Raw genomic sequence first — 16,945 nt, 5'->3', positions numbered from 1 at the left:
AACCCCCAGAAAAACAAAACCGTATTTATGGAGTTGAAGGAATTATCAGACTCTGTGCTGGTCTCTCTAAGTGATAGATACTGGTAATTGCAGAGTCGTCTTTACCTTCATTCACATCTGATTTTTTGACCAAGTAAATAAAGATATCCTTAAACTTTTCTTCCCTTACTCAAAAGCCATTTTCTACCCTTACTGGAAATAAAAGACCATGATTACCAGAAATGTTTGAGGTTACAGATGGTATTGTCGGAGTTGTAATTGTATAGAGACCTTCAAATTGTCTTTCCATTTGGTAGGAGAAGAGTGGTCATACATCTCAGTACAGAGATAACATAGTATCAGTATACTCAGCATTCTTGAGATTCCTCTCCCCATTACCCTCTTATAGCCCCTGCTGATCAGAACAGTGAACACACTGCAGATGTCTTGGGCAGACATCTTCTGATAAAACTTATGAGAGAAGTTCTCTTTGTTCTAGATTGCCCTCCCATATTTGCAAATACTTCTGCTCCCTTATAATTCTATTCCTGTAGTTAAGGCTAGACAGTAGACCAGTGATTTTCACCTGGGAGTCATTTTTTTTTCTTCCAGGAAACATTTGGCAATGTCTAGAAGCAAATTTGGGTGTCACAACTTGAGAGAGTGTAGTACTGCTGGCATCTAGTGGGCCGTTAAACATTTGACAATGCTACACCCCCACAACAAAGAATTATGGGGCCCAAAATAATCAATAATGCTGAGATTGTGAACACTGCAATTAAGACAGCGAAGTGTTGAGAATCTTCTGAAGTGATAATGGGCTTCAAGAAAGTTTTTAATAATGAGTAATGTAATTTTTAATAACCAGTAATAAAGTTTTAAAGTATTAAAACCAATGAAGTTTTAATAACCAGTAATTAGATCACTTGACCATGAATGAATTTGTCAGAGCTGTTATTTTATACTACTTAAGTTTTTGTTTTAAAGGTTAGATTTGAGGGAGACTGTAAAGTTTACCTTAGTTTAGTCAGAATCTTAATTCGATAGGTGAGGAAACTAACACCTGAGGAGGGCAACTAGTTAAATATTTGTTAGACTGTGACTTATGTAATAGCTTATTTTTGATGAATTACTAATTATTTTGTGTTTTGCAAGTACCGACGTTTGTGACACGAACTGTAATTTCAAAATTGTTAAATGCATTTTAAGTAGGATCTTTGACAGCTTTAAAGTAATTTGCAGAGCAGATTGGATTGCTTTAGTGTAATGTTTCTTGGAGAAAGACTTGATTTGTCAAATTTATTTGCATCTGAAAATAGCATTTGGTTAGAGACTCTTAGTTTCTGGGATTCATCTTAATCATTGACATGGTTTAGAAGGACTTTTGTATCTTTTTTGGTGGGGGGAAGGAGCAGTCATGTCTGAGTCACTAAACCAACAGTGTGTAGTTTATAGAATGTTTGTAAAAGCATGATGTTTATTTCTGACTTGAATGAGTTACTGAGAACATCAACTGCAAACTTGCCTGCACCTCAAGAACAAATACTTTATTTAGTTGTCTTTATTAAATACTCAATACAAGTGTCTGAGCTAAAGGAACCTTAGAGATCACTTACTCTAATCTTTTTATCAACAAAGAAATTGAAGTTTGAAGAGATTATCTTAACTCATCCAAAATCACAGACTTAGGGTTCCAAGATAATATAAAAGCAAAAAGTTGGAGGCGGGGGTTAGACATCTCTTCCACTAAAAGCCTATTTCCTATCTTGTGTGACAGGTCAAGACCCCATGTAAGACCTCACCAGAGGTCTAGGCCATTGGAATCTCTTGTTTTATATCTAATCGGCCCCTTGGAAAATGAGTGTGTATCAACACACATCTAGAATGCACAGCACCGTGCCTCTACATGTAGTAGGCACTGAAGTCTCTTGCCTGGGTTTGAAAATGCCAGTCAGAATGCTAAACGTGAAACTGAATTGGAGAGGAGATGGTACAAGGAATGGGAGAGAGGATGGCATAAGCCAAAATGCCAGATAGAGTTGAGATGAGAGAGGAAATAGCACAGGAAATGTTACATCTCTGACCCAGAGAGTCGGGTTGGATGTCTGCTTAGGCTTTGCTCCTTCCAGGGAGGCAGTTGAGGAGGGGTCTGCCTCTACAGTACCTGCCTGGCCTGGAGTTACAGTACCAGCAGCTGCCTTGGTGCTCAAGCTGCCTCCAATGGGACAGTGATCCTGTAGCACTACTCAGACCAGATCATCAGCTGGCAAAAAAAGTCTTTTACCATAGGAGAAAGCTAATGTTGAAAATATGGAATGAAGGCATCAAAAAGAAAATGTAGCCATCGTCAAACAAAAGTCCATTTTCAAAACAATTTAGGAAATGTTTTTCTTGATACATTAACACATTGTTTGTCAATGGGCATGTTCTTTGGAGAAGTGCTGAGGGAGAGCTAAAGGGCCTATTTATTATGGGATGTTTACTTAAAATATTTGAATAACCACAAATAAAATTCTGTTATAGGCACCACAGGAGAAAGAAAATGTAAGGAAACCAGCTTTATAGTCTATGGCGTAAATACTTGAAGCCCACTTTTGGAAAGTTGTTCTAGTGTTAAATAAGTTTAAGATTTTTCTTTATTCTCAAAATGTTTTCTTGACCTGCAATTAATTGGTGGCAGTGTTTCTTTTTTTTCTCTCTCTCTCTTTTTGTTTTGTTTAGGAAAAATTTAAGCTTGAGAAGTTGCCTTCTCAAGATTGTCTCTCTTTGCCCATGATGCAGCAGACTTGTACAGGCCAGTATTTGTCATGATGCTGTGGTGGCTGTTCACAAGCGTTTTGGTCAGAGGATCTCTTACGTTTCATAAGAGTATTAATGACCCCAAGGAGCTTTTTTTCATCTTAGATATGTATAGATAATTTCCATATCAGAAATTAAAACTTAGAAATGTTTAAAATGTGAAAATACACAAGCTCTTAGACCAATGATGTCAGATGTCATTACTTTTGAAAGCTCCATCATAAACTCTTGAAGAAAGAGAGTGAAAAGGCAAGTAATGTTTTAAAATTATTATGGAAATAGTTTTGACTTGTAGAACCTCCTGAAAAGGTCCTGGGGACACCCAAGAGTCTCTGGATCAACATTTTGAGACCCCCTGGGCTGAGATAACTGTTACTGCCAGATTGGTTTATAAAATGGGTCTTTTGTTTTCAGAATCAGAACCACTTGTAGTTCTTCTTATTTATTGAATATATGTTCCTGAGTTGCAGAAAAGTTAATAGTGCTTTCACTTATTGGTGATCAAGTAGTGAAGTCTGTTTTCAGGGCCTAAGAGACATTTGAATATCCAAAATGAGAATTTAAGGTGAAGTAGAACATTTCAGAATCTGCTATTTATGAAGGTAAAGATACTTGTTAGTTGTGTTGGAGCCAGCTGTATCTAACCAAGCCGTATCTGGTGAGAGAGTGTCACACCCATGTATGGATATTGTACAATTGAAGTTAAGCGGCCTTCCCTAAAGGCATCCTCTTAAAAGGGATTTCTGCAAAACCAAAATTCTCTCTGAAATGTGCAGAAAAACTGGCAGCATGTTGGTGAGGCTCCTTCGTGCTGCTGTTGCTGTTAGACAGCATAATTAACTTTAGGATGCTAACATATGCGAAGGATTTATGTTTCTAGAACCATTTCCCAGGGCAGACTTACCAGCTTCTTTCACTTGTAAATCTTTCCACTTGCCTTCCAGTATCTGAAGACGGGTGGCAGACACATCTACGGCTGGAAAAGTAGTGCTTTGGAATGTATTATTTTTAAAGGGAATTACTTTTGTGGAATATCTATCTACATGTCCTGTTGCAAGAGTTAAGTGAATGGTACCTAATTTCGTCCTCATTTCATCCTGACCTCAGCCCTGTGAAATTAGGTGTGGCCTCATTCTCATTTCATGTAATTTATCTAAGCTCAGGAGCAGGTCTGGATAAAATCCAAACTCTGTCTTAAACTCCAAAGTCTCTACTCTTCCTTTATCCTACAGTGTTTCCCTATTACCTGTGAAGATGACGGAAGGAAAGATCAGGGAGAAGAGGATGACTTGAGTTTTGAAATTTTAGTAGGATCAAATTTGAGGGAAATTTTTAGTTTTCTAATGAGTAACCTAGAATGGGACCAAGACCCCCCTTCAGGTCACTTAGTAACTCCTTGCAGATGGGCCAGAGGAGTTGAGAAATTGAAGACAAATGTTTACACGAAAGAGGAAAGTACTATTTAAGAGACAAAATAATTGCAAAAAAAATTTTTTTTTTTGGGATACTGTTTGGGAAGCAGAGGGAAATTAATAATGTCCTGCAATGTATGATCCTGGTAAAGTGACAGTTGAGTTTTTAATTATCCATATTATAATGATGGTTGGCTTCAGTCAAGTCATGAGATCATATAGGTTCCTTGGTATTTAAAAAATACAGTGGAACAAAGTGTATGGGTTAAGTGAACAAAAACCAAATTTTTAAAATCATCAAAGCCAGAGATCAGTAGTGTTTACTGGACAGTGTTATTGGGATAAAACAACTCTGATGCTCAAGTATATATGTTGCCCAACTTACAAATGGATTGTATTCCACAAACATATTTGCAATTTGGTAATTTACAACTTTGTTGTTTATAAAACAAACATTAACCTCAGTGTGGCTTTAACAGGGTATTCTTGCAAAGAAAAAAAGTTATGTGCAGTTTATAAAGAATTTTCACACGTGGCCCACCTAGTTTCTTGCAATTGGATTTTACTACCATTCCTATTTTGTTTTTTGAATGTTTTAATCAGCATGTGTTACAGAATAACAGCTGAGTTGTATACTTTGGTAGGTTCCAAGATGGGATATATGCATTTTGGGACATCAGTAGTATAAAAATTCAGTCATTATTGGATGGGGTAAAATCTGTCCTAGCCAACGCAGTGCACATCTATCTGTATGTCTGTACAGTGTACATGTATATGACCTTCTGGATGTAAAGACGTGAAAACAGGTTGTATGAGAAGGCTCCTTTTAATTACAGTATCATAATGTGACCTATCATAAAGAATCCTGATAAAGAGTGCACTCAGTGGAGAGACCTACCCAGAGTTGTTAAATTCTTGAAGTTGTTAATTCTTAGACTAATAAATTGCCAAGGCAAGGAAGGGTTAGGGGGATCATAAAAGCAGCATACAAAGAACTCAAGGGCTCAATATAAGCTGATTTGATGAAGACATTTTTTAAGTTGTAAGGAGCTATGTTAATTGTAAAGTACCTCTTGTTTGAGATGGATGGGTTTATTGTCTTAATTCCACTACCTGTGGATATTTTAATTGAAAGGTGAAACACCAGGTGGAATTCCAAAAGTGAGCAAAATGGACACGATTGATAGTTTATGAAAAGCTGAATCGTGGAAAAGATACAATTTTTTAGAGACCCTTCTTGCCTTTTATTGTCTGAATCAGAAGAAGATAGGCTTGTCATCTCATTGCTTGTTGTAGCTGAGATCCCAAGAAGTATGTGAGAAATGAGCAGTAAGATCTCAGGTTGCACAAGAGGAAAAGGAAAAGAAGAAAGAGTAGATGGAGGGAAATGCCTCTTTAAAAAATACTGTTTTGCCTGCTCCCTGAAAGTGGTATCAGTACACATACCAAAGCCATCAATCCAGAAAAAGATATCTTGTTTTCTCATTTGTGCTCGTGTACATTTGAACTCTCTGAGGTTTTCCTTTCTGGATACTCAGGATGCCCCAGATAGAGGTCTGCTTTACTTTTTATAGAATGGACTCTTCTTAAATGTTAGCTGCTTAAATGCAAGTAAATATTTTCCTGATGATGTCTATTATTGAAGTTTCATAGTACATTTTAATTTATATGCTACTAAAATGGCAGCAATAAACCTGTAAAATAATATTTCAAGGAGACATCTCTTTCATAAGAAAATGTAGTCTTAAAGAAGATACAGAAAGCTTGTTTGCTAAATTTATGAGGGGAACCGGGCTCTGTGTTTACTATCTTGTGTCTCTGGTCATTTTTTGGAGATTGTTGGTGGGGGTGGTGGTGGTGATGGTTGATTGGTTTTGAGTCTTAGACACCAAAAGCTATAGGCCGTGGGTTCTGATCTAATATTTACCACTTCGTTGTGAAGGCATTTAACTGCTTATTTAAGGTTTGTCAATTGGAGAAACTTGAATAATCTCGGGGACTCAGACTGTCAGCTCATATTGAAGAAGTGACCTGCCACAACATGTTGAAAGTTTTGCCATTGAGTGCTATTTATAGTGTGTTGTATGACACTTAGAAGACTTCATTAAGCAATGTAAATTTGTAGGAAGCCACCTTCTTACTGATCAGCAGTGTTAAATATCATAATATGAGTTGATTCCTTACAGAGAATGTTCCAAAGGCAGTGGAAAGCAAGGAAAACCTTGTTCCCCAGCCCCTTTATCTTTTCTTAAAGAAAACCAAGTCGTCCCCTTCTTACCAGAGTAAGGTATGGTGAGGCTAACAAAGGCAGCAGTGGTGTTCTCAAGGAGGTGTCTAACTAAACTGTAACTTGGGGACCTGAGCGTTTTAATCCCTAGTACCCTCATCACCCTTTTCATCCCACATTGCCACCCCTGACACACACACGCCAGGCTGCACTCTTCAAAGGCTGGGAGACTAGTTTAAGGATACCTCCAGATAAGAGGAGTCCATGAAGAGTCCAGATGGAGCTGAACTTTGGATGAATTTCTTACTCCTTCTGCTCCTCAGTCTTCCCAGTGGGTTAAATGGAGATGACAGTTCCTCCTTGAGGGGAGGGGATGTTGTGCTGAATCTGATTTCATGATGTGCCTGTCCAGCTGTGAAAGGGTTCTGCCTATCTCCTGCTTTAGGTACATTTGTAATGTCTAACCTGGAGAGGCTGGCACAGCACCCCAGCAGTGGAGTGTGGGAGTGTACATAACTCTCAGTGGTAATTGGACTTTCTCATTTTTCCACTTGCCGTGCAGCGAAGAGAGTATTAGCCTAGAAGTTGAGAGGGAACGGATTGCAAGAGTTGCCAGAACCGTTCTGACAGGGCAGAATCTTTATATGGGAGGGCTCAGCCTACTGGCCCTTGGGTTTTTCTTTTCCTTAGCCTTCCAAAAGGTGAGTTTCCCTACCTTATCCCCTGCTCCCCAACTCTGGGAGTACTGTGGCATTTGTTGGGAGAACTAGTTTGAAAAAGCAATTATATTAAGGTGATAAATGCTCACCTGTTGTAGAGGGGTTTGGGTGGAGAAGGGAGGCAAGTGATGGTTTAAGAGTAGGTTGTCATTTAAGGACATTTAAGGATATTCAGAACACAGAAGTACTTTTCAAACAATACAAGTGGTTTCAGCAGATGCCCCGTTTTTCTTAGTAATAGATCCCAAATAGTCTTGTATCCTTTTCATTTGTAAAATTTTGGTTTGTTGACCAACAGAGGGAGAAACACTTCATCATACTAATCAAACATTTTCTTAGGAGCAAGTGACACATTGACCCAGTTGTACTTATATGTTGTATTTTAGGAGGACTTATGGCTGAAATTTTACCTTTTGTACATACAGACTTTATCCTGTAGATCCTGTGTTGTGTTGGATGCACTGAAGAATTCTGATCATGCATTTGCTGAACTGTTGAATGATGTCAGTGGCAGAAGCATCCAGAGGATACCCTTACCTGTTGTCTACACTATGCCAATAAATAGTTGTGGCAGGCGGGCCGTGTTTTAGTGAATAAGCCATTTTGGATAAGCATGATCTCTGGGTACTGGAGACCTGCTTCTTTTAGGCATACTATATTCATGCCATCAAGAGTAATTTGTGAGATGCAAGTAAATTTCCTTTTCTCTCTGTTCTCCTATACTGTTAGTGCCTGCCACTCACCAAACCAGGCACTGCTTTCGATCTCCATGATTCATTTAAACTGTTTTTTGATGCCTCATTTCCAAGTTCTGCTCACAACCCCTACCTACACTACCTCTGCCATATTGCCTATTTCCTCAGGAATGGAGAGGCCAACTGAGAGAACTTCCTCAGATTGTCATCTTTCTAGTAAAAATGTCCCTTTATCTAGTATCCCTTTCATGTCTCAGTAGAAAGTGTCCCCATTCCTTTCCCCAGGGCTTTTGATTAGTTGTTTTCTCTCTCTCTCCTTGACCGGTGATTTTTAACCCCTCTCTCTTGCCTGCCCTCTGTCTTTCTCTCTCTTTGATTGTACAGCATCATCCAAGACCCTGTTTCCTCTAGAAATCCTCCTCAGTTTGCTAATCCCTCCGGGTAATGAGCGGAGCAATCCCTTCCCTCAGCACCACAGTTCTGAGGTAAGGAAGAGTTCCTGTGTTCTTCCTCTGACAACCTTCAGGCTCTTAATTCTTGCCACCCTGATGGCGTATAGCTTGCTTTCCTAAAAGTCACCAGTGACCTCCATTTCCAAAGCTTGGACCCTCTTCTCAGTTTGAAGCCTACTTTGTGTTTCTCTGCAGTGTTCATTTATTCACCTAGTAGATAATTTTATTGAGTACCTAACTGCTTAATGCCATACTGACAATGATGACTAAGATGTGGTCTTTGAGTACACAGTTGATTGGCAGTTATGGTGTAACATGGTAAGTGACAGCTTTCTAGGTTGTCTTGGAGTAAGGCAGACTCCTCCATCTCAGATTGGGTGGACATGGTGATTAGGCTGAGATTTCTCTGGGGCCAAGCACCTGGTTTACCTTTGATTCTCTCTGTGTTTAGGATACTCTTAATTGGTGTTCAGATATCCTCTCTTGTTCTTTCAAATTTCTTTGGCATAAAGTACCATATTGGCTGAATTGAAATTTTTCATTAGGATGTAGGTTCTCATAAAATTTGAATAGTTTATTCATATTAACTCTGGCTTTTTTTTTTTTTTTTTTTTAACATCTGAATATTTGTTAATGTATGGTGGCTTATTTTAGCTCTAATTGAAACTGTTTGGTAATCCCTGTAAACAGCTGACCTGTGTCCTCAGTGAGTGCATGTGCAGTGTTTCGTAGCGGTCCTTATCTTTTGAAGTATTAACACAGTCATACTTCCTCTTTAAAAGGAGTAAAATGTGTTAGAATAGCTGCTGCTGCTGTTAGAATCTGTGTAAAAGGGACAGTCACCTTTCACCTCGGAGGTCCTGTGTGTTTCTTAGGGGAGAGGAGTTTAGAGTAAGTACGTGCCCCTTCTCCAGGATGCTTTAACGTGTGTTTGAATCCCTTGTTACTTGTGATCCAGGCTCAGGTAATAAAAAGTTTTGTGATGTATCAGCCCATGACAAAGCTTGTACTGTATTACTAGAGGCCAATGGCTGACTTGCTCTGAGCTTACATGTTTTTTGCAAGGTTTTCTTGCAAAGCCACTACCAGTACTGAAACACTCAGAATATACCCAGTTCCTTCAGTGCTCAGGTTAACTGTGATGCTGTCATGGTATAAGGGTCTGTCCCCACCCCTCCTGCATCCCCTGTCATCTACATCACATCCACTGCCCAAGAGGTGCTCCAGTAACCACACTTAGCTTAGGGAGCCATTTTGTTTCCTGGTAAAGAATAGCAGCATTTGCCGGGTGTGGTGGCTCACGCCTGTATTATCAGCACTTTGGGAGGCCTAGGCAGGTGGATCGGGAGTTCGAGATCAGCCTGGCCAGCATGGTGAAACCCCGTCTTTACTAAAAGCAGAAAAATTAGCCAGGCATGGTGACGGGCGCCTGTAGTCCAGCCAAGCTACTTAGGAGACTGAGTCAGAAGAATTGCTCAAACCTGGAAGGTGTGGAGGTTGTAGTGAGCCGAGATCGTGCCACTGCACTCCAGCCTGGGCAACACAGTGAGACTCCATCTCAAAAAAAAAAAAAAAAAAAAAAAAATAGCATTAGGTAAGAATGTAGCAGCTTTGTTTTGGGTTTTGTTTTTCGATTTTTGTTTTCTAATTCTCCACCACTGACACTCCCATTGATGAATCATACTTGGTCTGTCCAGCTATTTTTCTCCCGTCTGTTTCTCCATCCTGGGGGATTGGAGAGGGAGCTGTCGGATCTAAAGAGGGGTCTCTTACATTCTGGCAGCCAGTTGTTTTACTTTGTTAATGAACCATTTGTATATTTGTTTTCTATCTTAAACTTGGAGAGTTTATTATATTGTAAATGTGTATCTAGATGAGAATGTCTCGGAGAATTAATATTATGTAGAAATAAAGCATAGGCATTCCTTTCTCCCTTTCTCTTTTAGGGCTGTGAATGATCATACATTGTGAAAGTGTTTGGCACCACTTAGAATTTGTGAACAATAGTGCTAAGAGCCAGTGTCAGTTGGAGATTGGCACAGACATAATGGTTTATGGCACAATGAATGTGTCACTTGTGTAAGATTTTTTTTACAGTGACTTTCAGTCTTCACTCCCTTGGGAGCTAATATGAACCACAGTTACGTTTATTGCTCTATATGTGTTGTCTGTGCCAATCACAGAGCTGCAGGGGAGCAGAACAAGTTGGAATAATTAGATTGAGGAGTGAATGTCACACTTCTAATTTCATTCTCTTTTCAACGGATTACCAGTGTCCATTTAATAAAATGAGATTAACCCTCTGTAGCAGGAGTATTTGAAAGCTGTCAGTCAGTATAATCTTGATGGCTTGAAAGAAGTAGTGTTCTCAGCACTCTTAGAAACACTTGTCATGTTTTATTGTCTCAAAGACTATTTTACAGCACAGGGATGTGCATGTTAGTGTTTTCACATGGGAATGTATCATTTCCTTTGAAAAAGGAAAAGTTTAGTATCCCTACTAAATAATCCATACAAAATAATGTAGACATAAAATGTGCCATATAATTGCGTTTTGAGTTGGCAGATACCAGTAATAAAATACCTAAGGAATTGAGACCAGATAAAAATGTTTTTAAAAATTTATAAAGCAAATAGTGATATTTATATATTTTTGAACATTTTAGAAAACCTCGGATCAATTCTCAGCTGGTGGCACAACAAGTGGCACAACAGTACGCCACCCCACCACCTCCTAAAAAGGAGAAGAAGGAGAAAGTTGAAAAGCAGGACAAAGAGAAACCTGAGAAAGACAAGGAAATCAGTCCCAGTGTTACCAAGAAAAATACCAACAAGAAAACAAAGTAAGTTTCTGGTTAACTAAGTACAGGATATTACTTTGCAGGTGAATTCCAGATATCTTCTAACTGCCTGTTTGGTTTTTTTTGTATCTCCTCATGTAGACCAAAGTCTGACATTCTTAAAGATCCTCCTAGTGAAGCAAACAGCATACAGTCTGCAAATGCTACAACAAAGACCAGCGAAACGAATCACACCTCAAGGTACTCGGAAACTACAATGACATACTGAATCACTGCTCTGATTGATTTAATCATAGTCATGAACCCAGGGTCGTTTTGTGCCTTGGATCTGTAGGCTAAGAAGGTGAAGAGCTAGGTGTGGGGTTGGTGGCTTTCCCCCCTTTTAAATACTGTGGCCAGAACAGGTGACAGATAAATTAATAGTAATTTTACAGTGGTCCCAGGCTTTGCTACCTGTGCTTGTTTGATTATTGCCAAAGCTGAGCAGCACACTTTGTAGTCGGCTTTGGCATGTGCAGTAGGCAGTTCAGATTCATCGCCACAGTGTCATGAAGTCTTTTGCATATTGATGACATTCTGCCAGAAGCTGTTTTTGATCCATAACTTAACTTAATTGGCTCTTCCCCTGTGGTGTTGCTTCTAGGCCCCGGCTGAAAAATGTGGACAGGAGCACTGCACAGCAGTTGGCAGTAACTGTGGGCAACGTCACCGTCATTATCACAGACTTTAAGGAAAAGACTCGCTCCTCATCGACATCCTCATCCACAGTGACCTCCAGTGCAGGGTCAGAACAGCAGAACCAGAGCAGCTCGGGGTCAGAGAGCACAGACAAGGGCTCCTCCCGTTCCTCCACGCCAAAGGGCGACATGTCAGCAGTCAATGATGAATCTTTCTGAAATTGCACATGGAATTGTGAAAACTATGAATCAGGGTATGAAATTCAAATCCTCCACCTGCCCATGCTGCTTGCATCCCTGGAGAATCTTCTGTGGACATCGACCTCTTAGTGATGCTGCCAGGATAATTTCTGCTTGCCATGGGCATCTGGCCACCAAGGAATTTCGCACCCTGACGATTACTCTTGACACTTTTATGTATTCCATTGTTTTATATGATTTTCCTAACAATCATTTATAATTGGATGTGCTCCTGAATCTACTTTTTTTAAAAAAAAAAAAAAAATCTGCTGTGCACAATTTTCCATGTACATTACAACTGGTTTTTTGTTTTTGTTTTGTTGGGAGGGAGGGTTGGGAGGGGGAGGGAACTTTTATTTATTGTGTTCACAGACTCCATCCTTTCAGCATATCCTTTTAAGTTTAGTTCTTTCTTCCAGTTATACTATGTACTATCAGTTTTGATATAACTATATATATAAATATAAAATTATATATAAAGGGTTATTTGAAACCAATCCATGGCAACGCTGGTGCTTGATACACTGTGAAGTGAATACAACATTGAACAGTTACAGATCTGGGACAGTCCCTTCTATGAAAGTGCTGAAATTTAATTAAAATCAGTCTTACATAAAGTATGTTCCAATCCACGTGGGAACTTGACTCTCCCATCTGTCTAAAGAGTACTGGACGATATAAAAATATATATTTTTTAAACAATGTGATCTCAAATTTAAAGACTGCTCCAGATAGCCTGCATTTGCAATGGAATAACTGACAAATCACAAGTGGTTAGTTGGGGAGGGCTTTGATCATTCAAAAGTAACTAACTAAACTAGCTCCAGAATGCCAAGTATTCGTGTAAATTACGGTTACATGTTATCATTTGCTGTTCTTACGTAAGCACTCATGAAAATATGGTATTCTGTAACTCGAATTCCATCCATTTTCCAGACCTCTACTCATGTCTGAGGTAAATCTAGAAATTGTCTTAGTTTTAGGATTGAAACAGTCTATAAACTGTATTTTTGGTCTATACAGGAAGCAATCCCTTGTTTCTGCTTTCCACATGACGTTGCAGTGGTGGTGTTTGTTGTTAAGATTTGTTTGCCTCATCTCTCCCCTCATCTCACAAACCTCACTCTACTGATTGAGTCGTGAGCATTCTTTGTTTTTCCTTCTCAAAACCTTCTCTGATTTGTTTTACTGAACAAAGGTTATCAACCACACGTCCAGTCCTGACATGGAGCTTTTCAGTGTTTGGAGACATTTCTCAATTCCCCCGCTGTGGTAGGAACTCCAGTGGTGAAGGCCTTGCGCGCCTGCAGCCAGAATTGCAGGGAAAGCTCGCACTTGCTGCCAGCAGCATGTAATCTTTTACTCTTCCTGGACATAATGATAACTTGAACAAACTGTTCTATTTCATTCTCTTCACTCCTTTTACTGTCTTGCAAAAAAAAAAAATAATAATAATAATCAACGACCACTAATACGATTCCACCTCCTCGTCCTTATTAAAATAATTTTTAAAAAATTTGTTTTGCTTTTGTTTGGATGTGGGGGGTCTCTTCTATTTGACTTTTACATTTTAGATACAGAGTTTGTAGTACTTCAGAGACATTTCAAGCATGAGAATTTGAGGTTACCTCTCTTTATTTGACCTTCCTTTAGGGACTCACAGGAGGGCAGCCCAATTTGTAATGAAACACCACATTTTGGTGTTAAAAACCTGGTTTGCTTAATATTAGAAGTAATTTCTGTCTGTGGAGGCAACAAATAAAAAAATTAACAGCTTGAATTGAGTAGCCAACAGGAAAGGTTCCTTTCACATTTACATTAAAACTATTCTGTAGCCACTAATGTACCATAATTTAAATTGTTTTCTCAAAGGTCTAGATGATAAAGCAGTGCCATTTGTTGCTGTGGTCCTATTCTCAAGTGCATGGACAATGTTCCCCCCTTTTTAAAATAATGCTTGTGTCTGGGATGCAAGCTATGCTTATCTTTTTAAATACATTTTTAAAGTATTTATTAATGAACCAAAGGAAATCAGATGCTTTCTGTAAGCATCAGAATATATAATACATAGTGATTTGACTATGAATTTTAAATCCACATTTTAATATTAGTGGGATATTGCAAAGACATTCCTTCTAAAGTTTTAATATTCCTTTTATTAAGGGTCTCAGGGAGGGTAAATTAGTCAGCCATATTTATTTTCCAGAGGTTTAAGGAATTGCTGTTTTTTAAATTAACTTTTTAAAAACACTTAAATGCCACCAAACTCATGTAGGTTGCACTGCTTTTTGAACCAATAAGTGTTGGTATGCACTTTCTTCAGACACACTGTGTACTTTTTCAAAAACTAGTTTCATGTAAAGTGATTGGACCCCATAGATTAGTGGAAAAAGCTGATTAACCAGCTACTCATAGGCTGCTAATTCATTCGTGCCAATGTTTTGGTTTCTCAGTTTTGCCTCCGTGATAAAGAATAGGGAGGGGTGAAGGAAGGGGAAGATTGCTTTAGAACAAGCGGCATGAAATTGCCATCTTTGTAGAAACTGCAGCTAACAGTGGGAGTTATCTAAGCAATCAGATATTACAGGGCCAGCCCTTTAGCTGCTGTGGGGTATTCTGTTGGGGTAGTGAGGTAGTAGGTACATTAGACTTTTAATTTTGGAAATGGATGACATCCCTCAGGCATGTATTCTGGAAATGGAATTCCTGTAACTTAACGCATCTGCAGTTTGCCCTACAATTAGTAGGCAGCGTGTAAAAACACTAGTGTAGATTATAAAGATATATATTAAAAGAGGACCAGAAATACTTGGTATTCAGTGGCACAGAAAAAAGCAGGTTAAACAAACAAAAAGCACAGTGTTACGCTTGCAAGTTTCCATTTGTTTTAATACCACGCAATCTCGTGCGTGTGTGCGCGCACAGAGCTTACCTGACTTGCTCTGCTTGAGTCACGCAGTTAAAGACATCTTGACACCCACAAAATATTCTAATCAAAACCTTTCAGTTTCAATCTGGATATTTAAAAACATTGGCAGAAGCTTCTGTGAGTTTAGTTCCACTAAGATGTTTCACCTGCCTTATCAAGACCATTCTCAGTCTACTTTTTTAAGCTGCCGTATCTTAAATTATTGAAAATTTATTAATTGCTGAATATATAATAACCTTTGCTTGTATGTAACCGAAAATGGTTTAAGAGCCAACATTTAGAGTATGACAATGGAGCTGAACAGTTTTTAATGCGCAAGCAGTTCTGTTCTTGTGTATGACTTGTAACCTTAATTTACTGTGTAAAGATGGTTACATTATTTCCTTAGCTTTGTTTGTTGGAGACAAATAGAGAATGCTTGTTAAGTATGTCAAAACAATCTTGTGAATTTTTGTTAATGTATTATACGAGCTATATTTTTCATTTGCCCAGAAAGACAGCTTGTATAACGCTTTTGGAAGTTTCTGCTCTGTAATGTCTTTAGAGCTGACAGTCTGTTAGGTTTGTTTTTTTCTTCATGCTAAAGTGTCAGTTGGTGGTTTTGTGAACTGGTCAAAAATTCACAGGTCTTAAATGTTTTGGGGGAAATTTATATTGGACACTGCTCTTTGTCTAGCAAATAAAAGATGTTAATATATTCCTGTTACTGGCATGTGCACGACTATGTTATTAGAAGCCACTTTATCATTTTCCTGCTTTAAATAGAAATGTCTATTTATGAATTCTGCTTGTAGTTTTTTCACAAATAAAATAGTAAAATTTACATTGGAAATCTTTATTTGTGTGTGTGTAGGTTTTAGCCTTTAGAATAGTTTTTAACCTGTGGAATATTTCCAATGTGAGTAGGAAGCTTATACTTTGTGTTTTAGAACTTGTTTATGAGAAGCTGAAGTGTAGCTCTAAGTACATGTCTCAAAGATGCAAAAGAAGACATAACTGAGCAAAAGAATCACCAACATTTGGAAAAAAATGAACTGTTTCCTAAGTGTAACCTTTGAGATAGGTTGCAGTGACCTAAAGGAAGGAAATGGAATTAAAGAAAGAAAATGGAGATGATGCTACAAACGCTAATTGAGGACGGAAAATCCTCAAAAGACAACCCGTGCTTCTGGCCAACTGCAGTTAGGTCAGCCCTGTCTTAGAGATGTAAGCAAAGTGTGTTATTAAACCTAAAAGCCACACAAGCGAAGCTCACTTACTGCCCCATGCTAGGGAGACTCCTGCCTGCTGCTGAGGCATAACAATCTATTCCAAAGAATTAAGAAACCGCTTAAAACACATCAGGATCTATCCCCGATTGTTTTGTCCAAGGTCTGCACCTGAACTAGCGCTGGAAGGAAGAGTGTAAATAGTGCGGGATGTTGACTTGAAAATGGGTCTGTTCTGGCGAAAGAAAACAGCAAGTTCCATTCTGCTTCGTCCTCAGCTTTTGGTACCGAACATGATCCAAGTCTGGCCCCTCAGAAGGCTTGGAAACAATCTGGAAGGGTTGAAGGACAGGGATTGGATGAGGCTTCTGACGTTTCCCACAGGCCATTTTGAATACAGACATGCAATCTGTTAACCTCATGCCCCTGCTTTTGTGCCTGAGGAGTTCGCTGTGAGGGGCCACCACTGCTGGTGGCACTGGTACCATCCTTTGCAGGAGGATGGGAGCTGCCTCCCATATGAGATGTGGGCCAAAGCAAGTGCTTGGCCTTCACAGGGGAAGCCCAAGGAAGAGTTGTCTTTCCCAGATGTGAGGAAAGGGAGGCAAAAGGCTTTTCTCTAGTCTTCAGCCAAATTCTAGTGTTACATTACACTGACTGTCCAGAATCCCATGGCTAGAGTGTGGCAGGATCATGGAAGCATCTCTTGCTGAATTATTCTTGATCATGGGTAGAGTGGTGTCTTCAGCCAGCAAGTGCCCAGGCTTGTCCTCTGATTTCATAGCCATGCAGCATGGAAATGGAAAC

The 16,945-nt window shown here is 39.1% G+C and overlaps 1 protein-coding gene across 3 annotated transcripts in view; it reads left to right on the top strand.

Moving 5' to 3' along the window:
- LOC108314400 (RING1 and YY1 binding protein) overlaps window positions 1-15,753 on the top strand; it is a 77,894-nt gene extending 62,141 nt beyond the window's left edge. For 2 of the 3 annotated variants that reach the window (XM_017543308.1, XM_037743764.1), the window contains 3 exons: window positions 10,950-11,126; window positions 11,226-11,324; window positions 11,728-15,753. In XM_017543308.1, coding sequence (XP_017398797.1) covers window positions 10,950-11,126; window positions 11,226-11,324; window positions 11,728-11,980 — 529 coding nt within the window. In that variant the 3' untranslated portion in view covers window positions 11,981-15,753. Of the gene's footprint in view, window positions 1-9,950; window positions 10,363-10,949; window positions 11,127-11,225; window positions 11,325-11,727 lie in introns of those variants that run through there. The other variant, XM_017543309.2, reaches the window with a different exon arrangement.
- The last annotated feature ends 1,192 nt before the right edge of the window (window positions 15,754-16,945 follow it).

Source organism: Cebus imitator, unplaced genomic scaffold, assembly GCF_001604975.1.
Source record: "Cebus imitator isolate Cc_AM_T3 unplaced genomic scaffold, Cebus_imitator-1.0 Scaffold152, whole genome shotgun sequence".
Taxonomy (NCBI): Eukaryota; Metazoa; Chordata; class Mammalia; order Primates; family Cebidae; genus Cebus; species Cebus imitator.
Note: the sequence above shows the minus strand (reverse complement) of the source record. Positions and strands in the feature narration are given on the sequence as shown.